The sequence below is a fragment of the Apteryx rowi genome, unplaced genomic scaffold (genome assembly GCF_003343035.1).
Source record: "Apteryx rowi isolate R43461 unplaced genomic scaffold, aptRow1 scaffold_22, whole genome shotgun sequence".
Taxonomy (NCBI): domain Eukaryota; kingdom Metazoa; phylum Chordata; class Aves; order Apterygiformes; family Apterygidae; genus Apteryx; species Apteryx rowi.
In genome coordinates this window covers 2082613-2105303 of record NW_020448530.1, presented here as the reverse complement: position 1 = coordinate 2105303, position 22691 = coordinate 2082613, and the positions used below count along the sequence as shown (strand labels likewise).

At 37.4% G+C, this 22691-nt stretch overlaps 1 protein-coding gene across 2 annotated transcripts in view; it reads right to left on the bottom strand.

Moving 5' to 3' along the window:
* Positions 1-22691, bottom strand: part of UVSSA (UV stimulated scaffold protein A) — a 56783-nt gene that overhangs the window by 13769 nt on the left and 20323 nt on the right. For both annotated transcript variants that reach the window (XM_026064597.1, XM_026064598.1), the window contains 4 exons: positions 19382-19496; positions 6269-6446; positions 4608-4760; positions 405-588 (listed from right to left, as the gene is read on the bottom strand). In XM_026064597.1, coding sequence (XP_025920382.1) covers positions 405-588; positions 4608-4760; positions 6269-6446; positions 19382-19496 — 630 coding nt within the window. The remainder of the gene's footprint in view (positions 1-404; positions 589-4607; positions 4761-6268; positions 6447-19381; positions 19497-22691) is intronic.

The following is a 22691-nucleotide window of genomic DNA, read 5'->3' as shown; positions in this document are numbered from 1 at the left end:
TTTTCATAAAACCTAATCTGTAAATAAAATCTGTCTCTTTGCCACCAAAACACCCATGTTTCTAAAAATGGTTAATATCAAATATGCCTTTAAATGAGGAAAACTATTCAGCAGCCAACTCATTGTCTCTGCTTCATTGTCAAGGAATCAAATATCACAGTAATAAATATAATATAAATATCTATGATCAATGCCAAATATGAGAGACCTTTAAACATCTACAATTTCCTTAGAGAAAGGATGCTTCCCATTAGCAACAGAACAGCAGCAAATTTCTCCAGATACAATTTTCATTCACTCCTTTTAGCTATATTTGGAATTGGAATAAACATTTGTAAAAATGTTTTTAGTGAGATCTTCTCCATATAGCACATATCTTGGAAGTAATATTATTTGGTGCCCACCTTAATCCGATCTTGTCTTTCACACAGACCTCCATTAGGCATTGGTGCTCGACATTTATGTTTCACTGGTTCAAACTTCCCTGCAAATGTTATATATCTCGTTTTTAACATTTCAGTTACTTCTTTATTTTCGACCTCCTCCTCCACTTCACTGGGTGCCCAAAATCGATGCTGAGAAGAAACTCTGGGAAAACAATGAAAAAAATTATTTGTCTACAGGCGAAGTTGTGCCTTTCCAGTCCAGTCTTGTTGAACTACTTGGATCAGACATAAGCCCAGTATGTAAGAGAGCAGGTAAAGATGTCAGTATCATCCTTTGGTAAACTTGCACATAAAAGAAGGGGAAATTTTATCAGTGAATTATATTTAAAAAAAAAAAGGAATATTTTTTGTTATGACTACTATATCATGAAAACTTTTTTGAGAATATTACTAAAGCCTGACTAACATCCTGAATTTCCAGATATCCTGTCCACCTCAATTTCTTGTTTAACCTGCTCACCTATTACCAGTCTTAGCTCTAGTTTGTGATCTGGCATTTGGAGTCATTTATCCCATATCCAATTACAGTAAATAACTTTCTTTGTAATTCTGTAGTTGATACTCTTCTTAACAAAATACTTCTACTATGGAACGCAGAGCACAGACCAGGGAGGGAACAGTTAAGTATCTACTAACTTGTCTGATCTTATCCATGGCAGCTGTACTCCTGCAGCAGCAAAGAGGGAGCTGAACCCAGAATTTATTGCAATATTCTGAGACCAAAGAGCACAGGAAAAAAACAGTTGAACCTTAAGCAGATTCTTTCTTGTAGGTTCAGTAGACTGTTCTTCTATAAACCATTAACAGCTCTGAGAAACTTATAGGGTGTTCCTCTGGGAAATTAAGTGCAATCCACTGAAAATCTACTTTAAAACTAGTGATCTCACCTATATTTACAGGCATATATATGCAAATATAGTCTCTGTTAATATGGTGTAAAGAAGATTAGTACCATGTCAGAGGATGTGGGGAGTGGGAGAGAAAACAAGGATCCTTGAGTGAAAAACTTTTGAATAGTACAGTATTTTAGCTTCATAAATGTTAATAACCTTGTAGACACAAGGAGGGGAAAGCATTCTAAAAAAGATACCATACGAGATTGCTGTGTGCACAGTAGTCTCTCAGAATCTTTGCATAAAATTCTAGTGCCCAGCAGCAGTCTGAACTCCCCTCCGCCTCTAAATTACCAAATTGCAGTTACAGGAGAACGATGAAGCATTCAACGGTTGTGGGGGCCAACATTTCTATTAGGAAAAAGTTCTATTCAATATTTTGACTCCCCTCCCAAAAATCTACATCCAACAAATCTCAAGGGAATCAAAACTATGTTTTACTCTATATAGTGTTGATCAGTATTTGGGAATTAGACATAAAACAGACTGCCTTCTACACAGATATTCATAAGTATTATTGTTTACTACAACCATATAAATAAAAAGAACAAAGCAGTGTCGAATCCCAAAGTTTTCTGATTTCCTGTTGCTCTAATTTAAGCAATGCTTTAAAGGGGCAGAAAAACACAAGAGATCTTTGAAAAAAGATGCATGAGACAAGTAAAACCTTTTTGCAAGAGGGATCAGCAGAGAAGCAGATGATCAGCTAGAAGATCAACACCCCACTCAGAGAAAGTGTTTTTGATCTAGACAGAGGCTTTAATGGAAATTTTATACATACCCATACATTAGGAGGAATAACAGACAAATAATGGTTAAGTGAAATCTAAAAGAAAGTCCAGCTACTGGACAAGTGTTGCACCCTTTTGACAAATTTATATAAACTTTGTTACTAAGATGATGGGAAGCTTATCAAAAGCTTAGGTAAATACAAATTCTAAAAGCAATACAACATACACAAGAGATCCTGGAGCAAGCTCTAGATGAGCTAAATATCAGAAACACTCCGGCCACAGTAATAAAGAGCTGGGTGCCACCTAGTTTACCTGATCCTAAGAGTAAACTAATTTAACTCAAAGAGGAGGGTAAATCAGCTGGATGGCCCATATTACCCCAAAAGGTGGTTTAAGCTGGCATAGTGGTCTCTATACCATACAACACTCTGCAGTATACACATACCCCCTAAAAATACAACTAAGCTATATAAACTCATTTTAAGAGTTCTTAAACCAGCTTAATGAGTTGAGCGAATGCAAAATGGGGAAAAATGATTTCGGCCAAGCTCTTTATAAAGCCAACAGTTGCTCTCACCTTTTAGAGAAGGTGCCAGTTCATCATTTACCAGCTAATCAAAACCTTTTTAGGAAATGGTCTTCCTGATAGCTACAGTCTCACTATCAATATTTCAAAACCTTAATTTCTCCTAAATGCTGTACTGAAATGTACTGTAGTGTTTAAAAAAAAAAAAAAAAAAAGAGAAAGGTTTTTTCACTTCAGATTTTAGAAGCTCAAATTCCATACACATTCTATACGTGGTGTCTGTTTTTGTTCTAAGCATCCTATAGAGACCGCATGCATGCATACAGAAAAAGTTAACGGGGTTGGCCAATGACTACCTTAATTTTTCCATAAATATATTTTATACCTGGGGCCAATGGTATTGTGTGCGCAGAGTTACTTAAATTATCTTTGGTTAGATTGGCATATCTGTAGTTATAGACTATATGGTTCAGAAGTGTGCCCTCTATTTTATTAGAAAGCATAAAAATAAAACAGTACAGCACAAGACAGGCAGAGAAATATGATTTTGATTTCACTTATGACTTGAATAACTCATTTGCAATGTAAAATAAAGCCTTACTACCTTTTTGGCATTATCACAGACAAATGCTTCTTAAAGCCTTGCTGAAAGTCTTAACCATTTTATAGGCCTTGAAGAGCTTACACCTCACCAGACAGAACCCAAAGCTTGGAGTGACTGTGTTAAAACACTCTGCTGTATCAAATTCCACTGGCCTTCAATAATTTAAAACATATTCAGCATTTTATAAAATCAAGTACAGGGACAGAGCCTTCCTCTTGTTCCTTTCTGCAAAAGCTGTCACTGAGAATTAAGTCAAGCTGGACTGAATTGTGACAAAAGCAGTCTAACTGACGCCATTTAGTGCTTCCCCCTGCAAAAGGCATTGGAAACCAGCAAGCAAGGACRGCAAGTGTGGCAAGACAGTCATCTAGCTACTGTTCTGAAAAGTGGTAGATGAAGAAAAGTATTACATGAAATATTAAAATACTACATGAACATCCGGCAGAACAGAAGAACCTGTGTCTGGGAAACCAATACTCAGTGTGCAAATGTGGAAAAGTTGATGATGATATTTCGCTTGGGCTTCATGCTGCAGCACCATTTATGGTTTGTTTATATAGCATTATTACTCCAGTCCACTTTGCAATTATATAAGTTTGATTTGCAACCCACCCAGTCAATGATTTTTGTCTTTCTTCAAGCCAAGTACGATGCATACTGATCCTAAATTTCTAGAGGCTTTAAACAAAATTTATATATAGGAGAACTAATATTTTTATATGGAGTCAAAGAAGGGGCTAAGAAAAGGCTTTAAAAACTAACTGCTAGAAACAAGTTTTTGGTGTACAGCTATAATCAGTTCTCCCCAGCGCTGCTAAAGCTTTCCCAAAGCTAGCACTGCTTCATGTCCAAGAAACCACAGAACCTTCCTGGACAAGAGTGAAAAGTGAACTCAGAGCTGAGAGATCCAAATTCAAATTCTGGCACTGCCACATATTTCCTGGGCGACTGAGAAAGCTTATCAGTTTCTTCAGTTAGCGCTCTGTAAAGCCAGGAAAAGTACCTTCCCCCACCCCACTCCCCCCAGTCCTCCTACCTTGTCTATTATTTATTTAGACTGTAAAACTCTAGCAGAGGGACTGTCTATTATGTACTTGCATAGCACTTTGCAGAATGAGGTACTGATTTAAACTGAAGTGCTGCCATGCTGCAAATACTACACAAACATGAAAAGAGCAGAAAAATGCTTTGAACCATCAAAGGGTATTTCATTAGTATCACATCTTCTTAAAACAAATATCATTTTAAGTTAGAATTTCTGACTGTGTTTACGGGTCCCATAACACAAGGGAAAGAAGAAAAGTAATTATCAAAAGCAATAAGATTTACCCTTCTGCATGACCTCTGAGTACAAGTAAATCTATTTATTTATTTAATTTGTCTTAAAAGAGAAAGAGCATTTACTTGAGAATCTTCCCAGCACTTGGCTCATCCTGTCCCCAGTAGTGAAGATCTAATCCAAAAGGCATGATGGGAGCTTTAGCTCTTTCTTCTTCTAGTTTTCTTATCTTACTGTCAGGCTCTTCCAAAGCTGCTTGCTCAGGAGTTGCAGACTTGCTGGAGAAAGTTTACGAAAAGTCAATAGAAAACAACAATTATCACAACTTTTTCCTCTGTTTCCATTAACTTCTCATGCAAACACTAACATTAGCTTAGATCTACAACCACCTTTTGCAGGGTTTTCTCCCTTTTTTTTTTTTTTTAAAGGATGCAGACTATTACACTTCACACTAAGTACAGCACAGTGCATGATGAATCTTAACTGTACATTCAGCTACAGCTAGCTAAAACATATCACGGGTGTGGAGGCCTAGAAGTCTGTAGGTGAAGCAGTACGGATGGATCACATGTTGCTGTACTGTGATAGGAGCTACAGCGTTGGTCTTGCAGACTGAATTTAGAATAGTCTTGCTTCTGTGAATTCACGGCCACGTTTGCACGGTGGTTGCAGAGCGCAGTGTTTTTGTTGGCAGAGTGCCAGCTCGCATCTTTGGGACATTTTGCTAAGATAAAGATGGAACTGGAAGTGCGGTGTAGTACTACACTACTTATGGATAAAAATGCTTAAGAAAAGAAGCAAGCTGTACAAGCAAACTGCACAACTTTCATGTATATGCGCAGAAAAGGGATTAGATATAAACAGCAAACAAATGAAACAAAGTAAAATAAACAAATAGGATAAGTAGCATAAGCAATGACTGCAATTTGCTTTCCTTTCTTTGACCAAAGAATACTGGAGTCCAAAGCTATAGTATTCACTGTGCAATATCACTTTAGAATTCACTAGCCCTTAAAAAGCAGAGTACTACTATGGCAACCTCAGGTATTCTGTAATACAATGTTGAATGGTCTCAGTCATCCCTTCTGAAACATTAGCTTTTTTCAGATTAAAAACCAAAATGCAAACCTAAATACTCCAGAGATCTAATGGAGTAAAGCTCTTACTTGCTGAGATTACATTCCAGTTTGCTAGGTTTGGGCTTTTTTTTTCCTGGACAATGTAGAAGTGTCTTTTTGAAACAACATACCATTAATTAATTAYTCCACTCTCGTGGCCACAGACTCACAGGTAAATCTTAGACAAGGCTGGAATTTCAGCAAGCTTTGAATAGGACTGACAATAAATAGTTCTTTGAAATCAATGCTTCCAAACCAGCATAAATCACTAGGAAATCTGAGACTGTTGAAACTAATTTCCAGTTTAGCATAAGTATTATGATCTGTTTAGCTGTAAATCAAAAAATCTCCCAATAAATGGGGATGGATTTTTTGGTTAGGAGAGGGGAAATTGTTTTATATTTTCATAGATACCACTTACACCAAATACAACTTAAACCAAGTTATTAACAAAAGATTTCTGAGAAGCCTAGTGCAATCATTAACAAAAGCTCCAATTTTAAGCAGCAAATGTACATCTGAGTAAAAGAACTGTAACTTTAAAGCGAAAGCAACACAGCCTTAACCTTTAGCTTACCCATTTGAGGATGCACTTTTCTGAGTGCTTTTGTCATTAACAAATACAAGTAATAGAGAGCAGACTCTAAAAGAATTAAAATGAAGATAACCTTGTGTATGGAGGTGATAACTTCGGTAGCTTGTCTCTAATAAGTTTTAGTGTTGCAGCTGCACAGGTTGGGTCAAGTTCATCTTCGTTGCCTTTTGGCCGGGCCCAGGAACTCAGCGGAGCCAGTCCTATCGATGTCTCCCTTGCTGGTGCACTTGGAGGCGACGGCGGCTCTAGCCCTGCAAAAAAGTTAGATGTTTATGAGGGGTCTCTTTCCTTCCCTGAACACTCTGCAGCAGGGCCAGACAGCTCAGAATGCAGATTTTGCATCGAGGAGCTATCTTACTGCTTTCAGTCCACATTAGACACCACTTTACTCATACAGGCTAGGAGACAGCAGTGGTATTTCCATCTGTGAAATTTTTCTTTTTTTGGTACAGAAATGTACTGAGTAACTGAGTATACCAAAACAATATTTTTATTCCTGTGTTGTGGCATGATGACAAAGAACGATATTACTTCACCTTAGAAAAGAGGAGTTTTAACAATACCTGTTTGTTTAAATTGCAATATTGCTTTTTGTACACAAGTTTCTAGGATCACATGAGCTTGCTCATATGTCATTTCTATTTTCAAGGTTACATCAAGATAAAACAGAAGAAGGGAASTATTAACACTACGCAAGTTCACTATGTAACATCCAGAGCCCAAAAAGAAATCCCAGAGCAGTAGAAAGCAAAAGGAAAGTCAGATATCCATATCGTGCTGTGTGCCAAGATTAATTCTCAGTGGTGTCTTAGCAAAAAGTACTGCAAAAACTCTTCCAGCATGGCAAAGAGTGGGAGGGTGATTCACTGCAGAGCATGGGAACCCTCAGCACGTGGCACGGCTGGCAGGGAAACAGCACACCAGGTGAAAAAACAAAGTCTGTTTGAGACGCTTCCCTGTCCTTTGATGATTCTCAGCTACCACGCTGAGCCTTCAGACCTGAGACTGTAACACAACTATCTTTCAGAGGGGCTGTATATACAGTCTCTTCTTCCTTAGCAATTTGTTAAAGGGCAGCACCACTCACAACAGTGAGTTTCGAATCCAAAATACATTCTCACTACAGAACTTTCTTCTTTCACAGATACTGGGACACACTATTAGTCAAGATAAGATATGGAAGTGCTGACAGAAGCACGGAGTGCAGCCACAGAGCACTCGGAAGAGACGCTAACTACCCGAGTTACACCTGAGTTACCAGCCCACCGCGAGGCAGGACCAGGCATAGATTTTCAGCACCAGCAGCTCTGCAGTGGGGCAACATAATTACTTTCTACAGCTAGATTAAACAGTCAGCGTAGACTGTAATGATGCAATTAGACAGGCTGGGCAGTTGGACAGCACATGCCTCTAYCAGTGAGCTGGAGAAGCAACTCTATTAGCTGGCAGTAGTAACAAGAACTTTTCAACCAATGACATCTAAAATGGAGAGACATGATCCCTCACACTAACATAATAGACTACATCTTCTCCTTTAGAACAGAAAACAAAAGACTTTTTATATGAGAAGCAACTGAAATGCAAGGCCGCACTCCCCCAAAAAACAAAAATCAACAAAAAAAATAATCATGATTTCACAGGACTAAAACTTTCAGCAAATTATCTCAGGCTTCATTTAGAAAACAATCCGAATTTACCTGACGTATTTAGCGATCATCTAATTGGGGCTTTTAGTCTCTTGCCACTTCTAGCCAGCACTATTCTTGCTTAGTTATCTTGTTTTACTGGTCATTAAATATAWCACAAGACATCAACTAGAAAAGTTAATATGATATCTACACTCTCAGCACTGAGTGGGCAACTGCAGGACCAGTAGTGTCAGGTAACTTTGGTGCATAAAGTATTTTCATTTCAGAGAAAAGCATATTTAACACGTACAAAATTAGGGCAACTTGCCTTTACCAGAGTCTGCATAAGCATACATTTATGAAATATGTCAGAAAATATATAAAGTCTACTGTACACTTATTTTCCCTTAGATATCTACAATAACAAAGTACCACAACACTAAATAACTATCAGTAACTAAGAATTCCATAACTTAAGATTAAATTGTACACATTTAAAATATGGAAACCTCATAAGGGCATGCAGAAATGTAAACGTGTAGAAATCAAAGTTAGGTGCCCCTCCGGAGAATGCTGTGCTGCAACCAGGACCTGTGAGACAAGATTATTCAGTAAGTCTCAGGCGTGATGACTGAGCACAGCATAAGCTGTCCAGCGCTTCCTGGGAACTGAACTTAGCATGGACTGCGATGCCAAGAAAGATCACCCCTTTTTGGCTTTTCTCTCCTTAGATGGGAGGTGAGAACCTGCCTAGCAGCTGTAGACACAGGTAGGCCAGCTTCTGCTGGCTGTTGGTGATGCCACCACCAAGCGTACCTGACACTTGTACCTCTTGCTCAGTCATGCCCACATCACGTTTCCTAATGAAAGCAACAAACACAGCATGCTCACCTCATCTAACTTTCCTTCCCAAAGTTAACAAGGCTTAAAAAGAAAAAAAAAAGTTAAAAATATATTCATTCAAAAGAATAATCTGTACATTGGAAAGTCATCTGTCTTTCATGCCAGATGGATCATGGATGGTCAAAGGACCATCAATAAGGGAAATAATAATTAAGCATAATGGGATGGAACTAAGCAGAGTAGCAAAAGAAATGATCTCATGAGATTTATTAGGCTGTGGATTTGCCATTCAAGAGAGAATGGTGACTCCACAAAAGTGGGGTTTTTTTGTTTGTTTGTAAAACAGCACTTAATATTCCACTGATGGGAGCACCCTTTAATTAATAGATCTGGAAAGGGGACAGAACAAGATTCCATCTTGGCTTCCATTGTAGCCAATTCAAGCAAAGGAAAGGAAAAAGCTTTTCCTGGCAGGTGCTTTGCATCAAAGTGAAACAGAACTAACCCAAAAGATTCAGTTTTAAACACACTTTAACTACAACCATCAGGATTTGCAGTAAACTTCCTTTTACGATAGAAATAGTTACAAACAGACCGACCCTTTGGCATGTACAAGGTTAGTTGAGAAAAACATGATAGGCTGTATCTGTAACTTAAAATTGCTTCCCCTCCCCAAAGGACAAGAACACCTTTCTGAAAACCATTGCTTAAAGCAACAGTTTTGAGAGCACTTGTATGTGTGCGAGTCACAAATTGTCTCCAAGTGCGTGTCTCTCACCACACCTCTTTCCTCTTCAGGGAAGATGTGTGTATGTGTTAAAAGTTCTCAGAAAATCCTTGTTTTATTCCAATTTTTTCCTATAATTTTTATGGAAAGCGTAATCACTCATTCACTCTACTGATGCAGGGGGAGAAGAGACAAGAAATCAGCAACCCACAGAAAAGGCAAGAGAGATAAATGGACAATGTGACGTTTAGACAGATAAAAATCACATCCAAAAGATCAATATAGGAATTCTTAAGGGCTACAAGAACAAAATATTTTTCCATTGATTTCTTATTTTAAACCATTAACAGAAAAATGGCTAAAGGTAAATACATAACTACATCATTAAAACCACCACTGCTGTGGACTTTTTTTAATATTTGTTTATAAAATTAGTTTTTGCTGACAAGATAAAGAGTTACTAAGCAGACAACAGTAGTATTTGAATTGTATCTAACAGCACGGTGGGGTTTTTTGTTTAAGACATACATGGCATTGAATGAAGTTTTAAAAGTAAAATTTCTCTTAAGAATTGTGGTGCTCTGTGTATTTTCTGTAATACAAGCACAGTACCTGGGTTAAAATTGTTCCAATAGCAGCTTTTAGAAAGAATCATAAAAATGTTCAAATCCCCTTTTTTGTTTAAACTGACCAAATGGCATCTATTTGCCTGAAGCAATAAAGTAGACCGTGTTCACAAGATAAATCGATAGAAGGAAAGAGAGAGGCTGGGGTTTCAGCTGAAGTTAGGCTGCTGAATGCTGACATTATTGATTTTAGCTAGTTCAGCTGGCCTTGTAATTAAAATGTAAATTTGAGAAAGAGATTATGTCCTGACAGAAATGGTGGGATTAGGGGGAGATAAAAGCCCCTCAGTGAAAATTCAGAGAAAGAGCAAGCACAGGTTTCCTCAGCTGTGTGGATTTAGACAAAACCTAGCTACTTCAAATTCACTTAAGTTTAATTGAAAAAATGGAGATAGAATATAAACAAGTATTATGGACTTCAACTTTCCCAAAAGAATATAATAATTTGTTTCCCATTTGCTCAATCTTATTCAAGCCAAATATACATGATTTAGTACAGATACACTGCAAGAAAGCCAGGAAAATCTAGCAGTTCAGGTAAAATATTCACTCACTTACTCTCTACTGTGATCAAAAAGGAAAAAAAAAACAAAACTGAATATATTTTACTCAGCAACTACAATAGACTTCACCGCTAAGGGAAAAGAACTTTGCAAAGTTTACTCTATACAGACTTGTGGATCAGAGAGTTTAAGTCAATGTCTGTGGCGGAGCTCCCAAACAGCTTCCGCGTTTCAGGATCAGTCCTGCAGTACCTACCCATGCATAAATGGATATGAACAAAAATGAACATAGACGTAGGAACAACATTAACATAGGTGATCAGGTGGTAGGAAGACTTCACTATCTCTGAGGGATGAAGCTTTGAATGAATTATACAAGTCATCCCTGACATATCTGATCTTTAATCACAAATTAAAGGAATACTTAGGTTTTTTTTGTTTTTGTTTTTTAACTGGGATCAAATTTCATCTCTACCTATAAAATCATCAGGCTCTTCTCTTGTTAGTACCACTTCATCTTAAAGAACTCTAAAGTGGGGGAAAAAGCAATTATAAAAATAGCTGCTATAAACAAAATCTAAAAAGTATCTTCAGTTCATACAGAGATAAGAAAGAAAAAAACATTTAGCACTTATTGTGGTAGAAAACTTCCCCTTTAATTTTTAAATTGTACGATAGACACAGTTCCCTTTCTTGCCCTCAGATGCCACAAAACAAACTGCTCTCTACACCTACTGGGGGAGGATGCTAAGACGTCAGAGGTGGTTCATGCAGACATGAATATTATGACAGCACAGGTAAGCCAAGGGCACACGAAAAACAATCTGTCACATGGTCAACTGCACATATTACCGTTACCGTGTACATTACAGTACTTTTACAAAGTTGTCGAGGAGTCTTTTGTAATCGGTCTTTTATAATCAGAAGCTCCCTTTAAATGCAGATATGTTCATTTACATTTATCTAAAATTTTAGAATTCTGCTTTGGAAATTAAAAAGAAAAAAGGTAACAGCTGTTAGTTAACTACACAAGTTCAATAGCATTACATAAAGTATTTGGTTTGTCTTAAGGGAATTACAGAATATGGTAATTTGTTCTAATATTAATTGTCATTAATTAACCCTATTTACTATTGTTTTACAATTATAGTTGAGAGAGGCCAAATAAGCAGAGTTTAAGTCAAAACCCTTCTACGCTTTTTGTCCTGATCTTTTAAACTTCTTGCTAATCATTCTGTGCTCCCTGGCTATTATGTAATTCCTTTGAAGTACCTGATATCACAAACACCTCAGACATATTACCATCCTCCTGTTCAGGGATTATTAATTTCTAAGAATTTCAGTGGCAATTAAATACATCCCATGTCCTGTCAGATTTTCACAGAACTTTATCTGCATAAAAGGACCTTGCTTGAGAGTGAGGAAGGGTTTGCGTGATCTGCTGATTAGGATGCATCAGAAGAAACATCTACAATCAATACTACTACATGCATGTAGAAGTATTTTATTGGAGGTGCCAATCAAGTTTTTTGGTAAATGTGCAAAGTTATCTTCATTCCAAACACTGTATTATAATAAATTTTACTCAATTATTGTCCTAACTGTAGCTATATAGAATACGCATTTGCCTATATACAGATATATTCAAAACATGCTAATATAATGAGGCAATCTTACATGTACGTTTATAATTAGACACTTCTAATGTTGCATATGCTAAGAGAAATTGAGATCATGCAATACAAATATATTTGATTACAGCAGATCAGGGCTAAGGTCCTAACTTGAATGATGAATATCTGTTTTCTATATATTTATGGTAAATCAATGTATGCTATTTCAATCACAACTTGCATAATAATCCTAACATACTAACAACCCTAACTGGAATGCTAAATCAGTTATCTCTTTATTTATGGCAATTCAATCATATAACAACTGTCTGCTTTTTTTTTTTTTTAAGGATTTATAGCAATATTAATAGAAATCTTATTCTAAGTATTAGCCTCTTGTTCAGTGAGAGACAAACAACTGTGTTAACTGTACTTTCTTAATTTGTGAAGGGGGAAGCCAAATTTCACAGGGCAGTGAAAGTTGAAGGTAATTCTACCTGGCTGCTCCCCCTACAAAATCTGTTTTAGGTTTTCCCATAAAGAAGTCAAGTAAAATGGACAAATATTTATGYAGCCTAACAAGAAGTAGCGTGACGTAATGGTGATAACGTAGTTCTAAGTCTCTAATTTGATTCCTGAGAACTGTGCTTCATACGTTCTGATGTCTGAGGGTTTGCTTTCCCTGTGGTCTCCACGGAGCTGTTTCTCCATACAAAACCGCTCTCCATATTCTCCACATCCAGGAAGAATTCCCTCAGGAAGTTCCTGAGGTATGGAAAACAGACAAATCAAACCAAACTAAAAAGCCATTAGCCTTTTTAAAGCACAGGCCAGAAAATCTGAGAAGYGTGTGTAATAAGAAAAGCTTAAGTATAATTTTTAATTCCCATCTGGTCAGCAGGTGTGTGTCCATTCTGTGAGTCAGCAGCCAGCAGACCCCTTCAGACTCCTCAGCAAACGATAATGGCATCAAAACCACTTGTTTTCATTACAACTAAGGTAGGGCACGACCACTTGGTTAGTTACAGTGATCTACTCTTTTATGGCTGGTAGCTGATGAAAGCAATTTGTAACAACCTGCTCTTCAGACATACATCCACCCCCCAAATAAACCCACTTTTCCTCTTGTATGAGACMCGGCGACATGTTAGCAACAGAAGCTGCTGTACTGATCTCACACCCGTGTTCTCTCACTTGCACTGACTCTTCCTTGAGTCAGGTCTACTTCATGGTCATCATCATGATAATCTAGCTCTCTCCTGTGGAAGTCTAGGCTCAACCAACACCATACTACCTTTAAAGCTATTGCAAAATTATTTTGATTAAGTTCTTGAAAAATGCTTACCAGCAGGGAACCCTAATCAATCCAAATCACAGACAACTGAACAAAATCTTTCCCTGAAAGACTAATAAGCAAAGAAAGAAGTCCCTCTTTCTTTGAGTATTTCAGAGATGTTTAGATGCTGCAGTTAAGACATGTAAACTCAACATCAAGTGTGTAGGATTGGTGTTTCTTCTCCATGTTTTCCATGCATACAATTAAAAATCACAGGACTGAGGAAAATTTGGCTGGCAAATATAAACTGGTATTTAACAGCTGTAATTTGATTGTTAATTTGAACATGGAAGAACTGATTAACATTTTATTAAAACAACTTCATTTTCAAAGTTTTAAAACAAACAAACCCACCCACGACTGACACTCTTGTTACACACAACTCAGCAAAAATAATAAATAATCATTCTGTWTCAACTAAATCTGTTAAAAGCCTATATGGAGAGAAAGAGACCAGCAAGAAAGACTATTTCTTCATAGGTCGAAATAAGTGGTTTCTATTTCACCTCGTGAACACTTGCATGAATGCTCTTTTTGTCACGTTCAGCTTTAAATCTTTTACATATGACAACAAAGCAGCTTTTTATGGCAGGAACTTCATTTGGATGTAGCATAAAAGAACAGATTATTTTTGTATGCAATAATTAACACTGTTTTCCTACTTTTGTGCTTTTGTAACTACTGCATCAAAAAGGAGCAGGTAAATAACAGCTAGGAAGGCATCAGCACAGAAACTATACAGCCATACCTTTGGTTAGGTAACATGCAAGGCTTAAAATTCAGTGCCACTGTGCGCCGCATGACACAGGTGAAACAGTATTCTCAACCCCACAAACAGAAACAGATTTTCTAAATGCTTCAAAATGTTATGTAGGGAATAAAAGAATCAGATTCCAATAAATTAGCAATGAATTTTTCTATTTTTTATCTCTAATGGTGACTGTTCTATTATATTTCACATTTCCGAGGCAGTTTTGCTTTTAATCAGCGTAAGGACAAAACTTGATAACCAGAGTAGACTGCTTCCACACTCATCTTCCCAAGTCAGGCAGCTTCCTCATATCTCCACTTGTAAAGTTGTAATACCATTTCCCTATACCTCAAAGTAGTATTGCGCAAGTAAATCCATTAATGCATGCACTGGGACGCAGACAAGAATTACAAATAACCTATTAGGGAGAAAGATCAAATGGTAAAGAGAAAGCCTATTAGCACATTGATATTACATAATTAGAATGGGATTCAGCTTTCAGACTAAAACACTCATTTATGTATCTAAACATAGGTGCCTGAATTCCTCCTACAGTAAAGATTTATTCAACACAACCAGTGGTGTCTGGAGAGCTAACGCACGCCCGTGTTTTATAACTGGAACCGCTCCCCAGACGCTGCTGACCTCGCTAAGGCACAAGTAGTGGAGAGAACGGTTGCTTGAAAGGTGGTGCTATGAGCTAGGTCAAACAACTGTTCCCTCTTTATATAGCAAAGCACATCTCAAACCAAGTCACTTCCGCATAGGGTTCACAGCTCAGCTTCAAACGAATGATGTCCAAACAACCGAGGGAGTAAGACAGGGCAGGAAGGAATACCTTATCCTAGTGTCAGCACCAAATTCTTTGTATGTCACAAGAACTGTGTCCCAAACAGCATAGGTCCATCCTTCACCTTATCCACCGTAGGGCTTTAAGCCATTGCAACCAACAGCTAAATAGCAAAGGCTGTAATGCGGGAAATCACAAGTGGACACAAGATTTTACCTGTCCCCTAAGCCTGCTTGGAAATAACACCTCAATTTTTAAGTGGTCAGCAGTGCTAGCTCTACAGAGCAAAGCCGCTCTTCAGTGGAAGTAGGTAACATTGGTGCAGAGTGCTGAGAACCAGAGTAACCTTATGGAAATTATTTTCACGGCGCTGTTGCTCTTTCAGCCAAACGTTCTCTTTAGCAGCATGATGCATTTCAAGCAGCTCTGTGGTACCACGGGATGGCTGGTTTCTTGTCTCTTGCAGACATCAGGTGCAAGTGTAAATAAGGATTATACAAATGGGAGGTCGTTAAAAGTCTGGTAATGCTAATTTGGCATGACACCCCTAATGGGTTATATCTTCACACTTCAGTTATCTAATCACCTAAATTCTTTTAACAAATTTACATTTCATCTTACACATGGAGATTCAAATTGACTTGTTTAATTCTCCCTCCACCCAAACTGCACCCATGCTCAGCTCATCTTACATATTAAATATTATCAACAATTTGGGGGTCATCGTCATCAACTACATATACACATACACACAGACATTACACATGTGCATATATTTATGCATACAAAACCTCCCTGTCTCCAAATATCTCTTCCCTTCACACAGACGTTTCGGATCTCAAGAGAATCACAAATATGTATGCCATCAAAAATAGCATCTGAGCTTGAAACTTATTTTGTTGGTAGAATACTTTCATTTTCTTAAGAGCAGTGAAAGGAAATAAAGTGACTTTTAAATCAGTTATCTAAATGTCACATTTCAAAAGAGTTCCATGGCCATGATTTACACCCTTGTCTTACTACTTAGTGTAAAAAATTTGATCTGATGAGCTGTTCGGTTTTCCTGGTTTGTTCATGTAAAGTAACATGAGGAAAAGCCTTTGATTTGTTCACACCTTCTATATCACAGTCAGAATATATTTAAATTGAAGGTTTAATGTTGCAGTTAAGACATTCACTCAGACTTCTAGATCAGAGTCCTCGCAAACTAAACGTGAACTACACTACAGAAATGTAGCAAAACAAAACTTGGATTATATTAAGATACAGCTGAAGTCACTGCTAACTGCACTTGTATGTGGCACAAACGATCCTATTTGTAGACAGCTGACCTTGTAACACAGCTAAGTCTCCATGGTAGCATATGGCCATGAAGTCAATTTATTCTCATGTATTTTACTTTGATAATTCACTCTTCTAAACAAAAATGTGCCATAAGGATGCTTAGTTTGTTTTTTTCTCATTAAAAATATAAGCACAACTGAAGCCAGTAGAGCAAATACAGTTCTGAATTTTACTTCTACAGACCTGAAGTAATTACACAGAAGTCAGTTGATTTATGCTATAGTTATACAGTGGCTTCTAAAAACAGAATTTGAACTAGTAACTGACAAGTTGGTTCAAGAAAGCACTTAAGTACATAAAGATGGAAGGAAGCACATGCATAAAAGATTGCCTGAACAGATATCCTTTCCTGAACTGGGAGCCTACGTAGTTATTTTAAATGGCAGCAAAAAAGCTAAATTCCTTCAGGAACATCAGGAATGGTTCATTTGTTTCAAAGTATTATTTTTTTAAAACAAACATATCAAATAAAGAACGAGCAAGTGTGACCATTAGCTCCCACATAACTACACGCATACGAAAGATGAGATAGGTTTTGTATTCTGACTGTTTGGGCTTCTTCAATATAAAGTACATTCCTATTAGCAATAGTTTAAATATAATTTAGGAATTTCTTAATCCACTGAATATAGATTCTTATAATTTCCTTGGGCAGATAATATACTGCTGACAAGTGATTGGGTAGTAAGTTACAGTAAGTTTGTTCTCTTATCCTTCTCCAAGAGAAAGCATTCAAGGGGCAGCTATGTATTGGTGGTGTGACACAGAGTGGTAAGATGCTTTATTTTTTCAAATGTGAATACGTATGAGAGAGACAGGGAAGGAAAGGGAGACAAAGAAGGGAAAGGAGCACATTTCGCTTCCAGCTGGAAGTTGACAAGAAATAAATAGAACTTCCATATGTGAGGACTCATCAGGCTGCTGTTATGAAAAATCAAGCTCCAGTCCCTGGAACTGTTAAGAAAAAGACCAGTTTTGGCACAAGGAGCACTGCCAAAGCAGAAAAAAACCACAAAGGACCATGGCTATCTTAGTGACTAACTTCATTTGCTCATTTACTTATTCTCATTATTAATGTTTTTGGACTCTTTCTCACTAGCCACATACACTTAAGATGTTGTTCTGGAAGCCCTCTCTTCCATTATAGTCTCTCCGCAAGCCCACTTGTTAGCAGTAAATAGAACTTAGCAGTATTTATTTGAAGACTGAGGTAGCTGGAGTAGCCAACATATACTGGTATAGTTTTATCAAAATATAACAATTTTTTTCCATGAACAAAAGAGTAAAAGCTGCCCAGTTCCTATGAGTTTGTGTCCTGTGGCCTCTCCTGATGAATACATCCAGCTCCCATTTCACCCTCTATCCCATTTCAACCTCATCACTATCTCAATACTCCAGTTCCACTTCGTCTTCCCCAACTATTGGTTGGACAAAATACGTGCCTGTAGCTTGTTTCAAGCAATGCATGTGCAAAGAGGTCATTCAAGCCAAACCACAAAAAACAGTCATCTGCTCACCAGGGCACTGATTTAGTCTCAATCCTCTGTACAGTTGCTAATTTCCATATTCTTTAAAGGAATGTAGGAACTGAGGCATTTATCTCCTCCAATCAAACCGGAGCCGCCAATTGGACTTGTTGCAAGTCCTTAGGAGGGGAAAACAGACAGATACACAATATAATCAATGCAGGGCTTGCTTCCAAGGGTACCAAAGTGTCTTGATAGAGAAAGTCTAGATAGGGTGAGTTTAACTGAGGCACTATGAGGACTTCATGCCAGGAGAGGTCCTTGAGCTGACCCCAGTCACTGCAGAATACTACTGAACACCTTTCACTGTCTGTAGGCAATTTTGATGGCAGAAGACAGTCAAAAAGGTTACTACAGCCATATCTTTTGGGGTTTACACAGGCACACCCCTTAGTTTTTATCAAAAAGAAACAATTGGCTTATAAAGGTAAAAGCTGCAGCCTGGCTTCTATGTTGCAAACTGCATAAGCTAAAAATAAGTATGAACAGGAGTGAAAAAGGCAACATTACCCAAGCAATACATTTTAGGTCAAAACAATTCTTACATGAAAAACTATGATGAAATAAAGGAGAAAGAAACTTATTACAGTGTCTAAGGTTTTTAACTTTTACTTGATGGCAGCCGCTTTCTCCTTCTCTACAATGTATTAAAGTTTCTGACTGAGTCTTAAAATGCACCATGCTACACAGAGGCAAAGCTGCAGACACTTAATAAGCTAGATGTACAAAGGACAAGGAATAATGCACTGAAATTCAATTATTTTAGATGAACTTTCGCCAGTAACTCTCCTCTCAGTTTCACAAGAACACATTACAAGTATATATTTATTTCAAAAAAATCTTTAGAATGCATTAAAAGAAGGCTTGCTTCATTTAAATGAAGCAGACGAGCAAGATTATGTTTTGTCATCTGGTATGTGCTCAGTGGCTAGAATTCTGCGCTTAAAGGCTGAGCTCCATTTAACTTCTCGTGACAATGACACCACCATCAAAAGGAAAGCCTATGTTCTGAGCTGTAAATTGGCCACCTTATGGGAGTAAGTGGCTGCATATCAGCTATTAACGCAGGGAACAGTACAAAAATCTTACCGCATCTCACCAAACTGTTACCAGTATTTCTAATATCCAGGCTCATTTATAGCTCTACTTCACAATCCCTTCACTCTATACATCTTTTTATTTATTTATATATATATCTATATATCTGTATATCTTTAGCACACATATAAACATACCCAGAGCCGCTTCTTGCTCTAAACTAACAGTGGAACATGATGGAATGAAATAAGCTTCTAGTCTCGGTTGCTTTTGCTCCTAGAAAGTATTTGTTTATCTAGAGCCAATCGCTGCTGCCCTATCTATGTGTAATGACTTCCTCCTAGCAGCCGGAGAGATTACCCACCCCAGTGATCACTTTATTACTTCATAATGGCTGTTTATTTACTTTACTGCAGCAGTAACATGCAGGGATAAAGCTTTTCACAGCTGGGCAAACTCACCATATTCCTTACGCAGGTGGTCTGGAATGTGGGGCTCGTAACCTTCCTTCTCAGGGACCTCCACAAATTCATCATCTTCGTCATCGTCGTCATCAGCAGCATCTGAGGCTTTCATCTACAGAGATAGTATTTTTTTATTATTGTTATTAACATGAAGACTGTTTTTCATTCCCTTCCACATTGAAAAATATTTTGCAGACATCACGATAGCCCTGCTGAGATTACTCTTATGCCAAAAGTATTTCACTAATTATGTATTTAATCTTTATCTAAGATTAGACCTTTGCTTAATGTTTTATCTCTAAAGCCATACTCTATCCTAAGGTATAAAAGAGGCTTTAAAGAAGAGATCCATAACTCCACATACAGCTAGTCTGTCAAAGTGTGAACCTATAAAATAAAACCAAAGAATCTTAAAATAACATTAAGATTTTGACTTAATAAGCAAATTATAGCCTTATCTCTTGTTTTGTTTTACTCATTTGGGTGCACCCTAACAGTCTGTGGCATGTTACATAGTATCACTGATCATTTAAGGGCTTAAAAACACACAGCAAGCAAACAGGAAGGGAAGCTGATGAACTGACAGGCTTAATTCTGACAGAAGTAAGAGCAGTCAGATTTGTCTTTATACCACAATGTTTCACTGTGTTTCTTCACAGCAGCACTCAAAATATTTTGATACATTCATTTCTTAACTAACTTTGTAAATCCCAATCTTTTATACCATTAGACTGCACAGATAGCTACGTATAAGACCAGCAAAACAGGATTTTTAAAATGTGCACTTAGTCTATACAGCATTCTGAAATGCAACATCTATGACTAGCCGAAAAATAAAAATGGAGCTCCTGCCAATTAACTAGGGCAATTAATTCATGTAAGTGGCTTCCTTTATTGCATTTCAGCTAACCACTACTGTGTACATACCAGCAAGCCTCTAAAAACTTTTCCTCGGTTTGTTTCATACCTGAAAATGCATTTTTCTGCTAGACTAAAAACGTTTGTGCCACCTCAGATGTGTTTGTATTATCAGAGTTTTAAAATCCCAAATGCTGACTACCCTAAAAACACAGTGATGTTGGAGGTTTAATGCTCTATTTCTTTTGCCTAACTTGGGAGTTACCTGATCCTTAACAACATAATTAGCAAATTACTGTGTTTACCATGCACTTTTATAGTCTGGGAAACAATACAGGATATCCACTAAAAGCAGCCTTACCACAGAGCTCACTATCACTCTTTTTCAACTTCACTGCAACAAGCCAATGCACTAGGTAAGGAATGGCCTAATTTTTGTTATTTTCAGCCTCGTTCTTTACTTCTCCTCCTGCATCTGACTCATGTTGATATTCCTATCAACTACTCCTTGTTACAAGCACTAGAGGATACTGCAGGTTTTGCCTGCAGCAGAATTTTCCCAATTTAATTCACTACTCTAATCGTGTGTCACAGCTGCACAGCTGAGTTCCTTTAAATCATACATATACTCTGAAGCCACAAAACCTAGAAACCAACCTTGGTTTACTGAATGTAGTTAATAAAACAAAYAAATAAATAAATAACAGCATTTCTTTTTGGTCAGCATTACTTGCAAGCTGGATTGAAACTCATTTCCAATAAACAACATCGATATTAATATATGCTTTAACATATAATGAATGGATGGTGCAAGTTAGAAGCAGGATTCTTCCATTTGTTAAAAAAAAGATTTTGATTAAAGAAAGCTGCAGTTCTAAGTTAAAAAAAAAAAAAYTACTGTCCTGAAGAACAGAGTGGGTTTACTAGCACATCCTTACCAGAGAGTATCTAATTATTCTTCATTTTAAAATAATATCCCAGCATAATCATCTTTGAAAATAACCTGTTGTCAAAGACAACCACAAGGTAGTCTCTTCAGGCAAGCTACCGCTTCCTCTAATTAGCATGAGAAAAGAGCTGCCAGTCTCCCAGCTATGCTGTAGGATCCCGCATCATCCTGGCAAACTGTTTGTTTCCYGCCACAATCATTTTCCTCCTCTAAAGGGAAGAGGCAATTCAGGCCCCAGCTGGCACGGCCAAGACAGATACACGCTGAACCTGACCTCCACAAGAGAAATCAAAATAAAGTTCGAACGTAAAGAAAGGGTCAGACACTCTACTACAAATCACAAACTCGCAAAGGCACCAGACATGAAAGCAGCACGTCTGTGTTAAACTGCAACTTTTAAAAGACCTTTCTGATGACCTTTAGAAAGAAAAAAACCCATAAGGTTTTGTATGCTGTACAACAGAAAAGGGCTAGAGACTGAAGAGAAACTAGTTTGTTTGTATTTTGGTTTCAAAATTCTGCTGGTGTTGTCACTCCCTTTTCATCTATTATGGGCAATTTAATTAAGTTCAGAAATTACATTCACTCCTATTTCTCCAGCCAGAAGCAGGACAACATCATATTTTACATACTCACGTTCTATTCCTGATTTAGCTATTAAAAAGATTACACCAACCTAAAACTTGTCATGGATGATCCTAATCTACAGCTTTAGTCCAGAATGTAGAAGCAGTCTAACTTCTACATTATAAAATGGGGAAAGTAATTTCAGTGTATTTCTACAGTTTTTACGTAGCCTGTACACACATAAGAAGCAACAGGTTTACAGAACTGAGAAATAACCATGAACTAGTAAGAAAAAGAAAACTCAGTTCAGACTTACTATTTAACTTAAATCATCAAAAGGTATGTAAGATGTAGTACTTGTATAATACAAGTACTCGTGCACATGACACGTCTGAGAGGACTGGAAAGAAGCCAGGAGAGCACTATTCCGACTCGAAATTTCCCCTAATTTGTTTAGACGTTGTTGGAGGCACTCAACTCTCTGTATATACTAACACACTAAAATGAAGTGGGCTTCACTAACTCTCAGCTTGAGAGCTGAATTAGAAGCAACTTTACCATGTACCTGCATGGTCTAAAACTTCAAAGCATRTGAAAAGCCTGAGCAAGAAAAGGCATAATCAGATGCAAATTCACTTTGTTTAGGTACAACCCATGAGCTGTGCGTTCAACTACTATAGAAAACATTAATCATAGGAAACTGTAATTTTTGTTATCAGTCTAACACTAATCAAAAGGGAAACCTGTCACTACCRCTGACCTGTGAAACGTCCCAATTATACTCTTCGGAAATGACAGGAGCACTTAACTTCCTCACTGAGTAAATGACGACGATCAATCAAGTTTGAATAACAATGAGCCACGGAGCTGAAAATTATTTTTTGTATAGAATCTACCCAGGAATTTATGAAAGGTGAAAAGCAACCCAAGGTT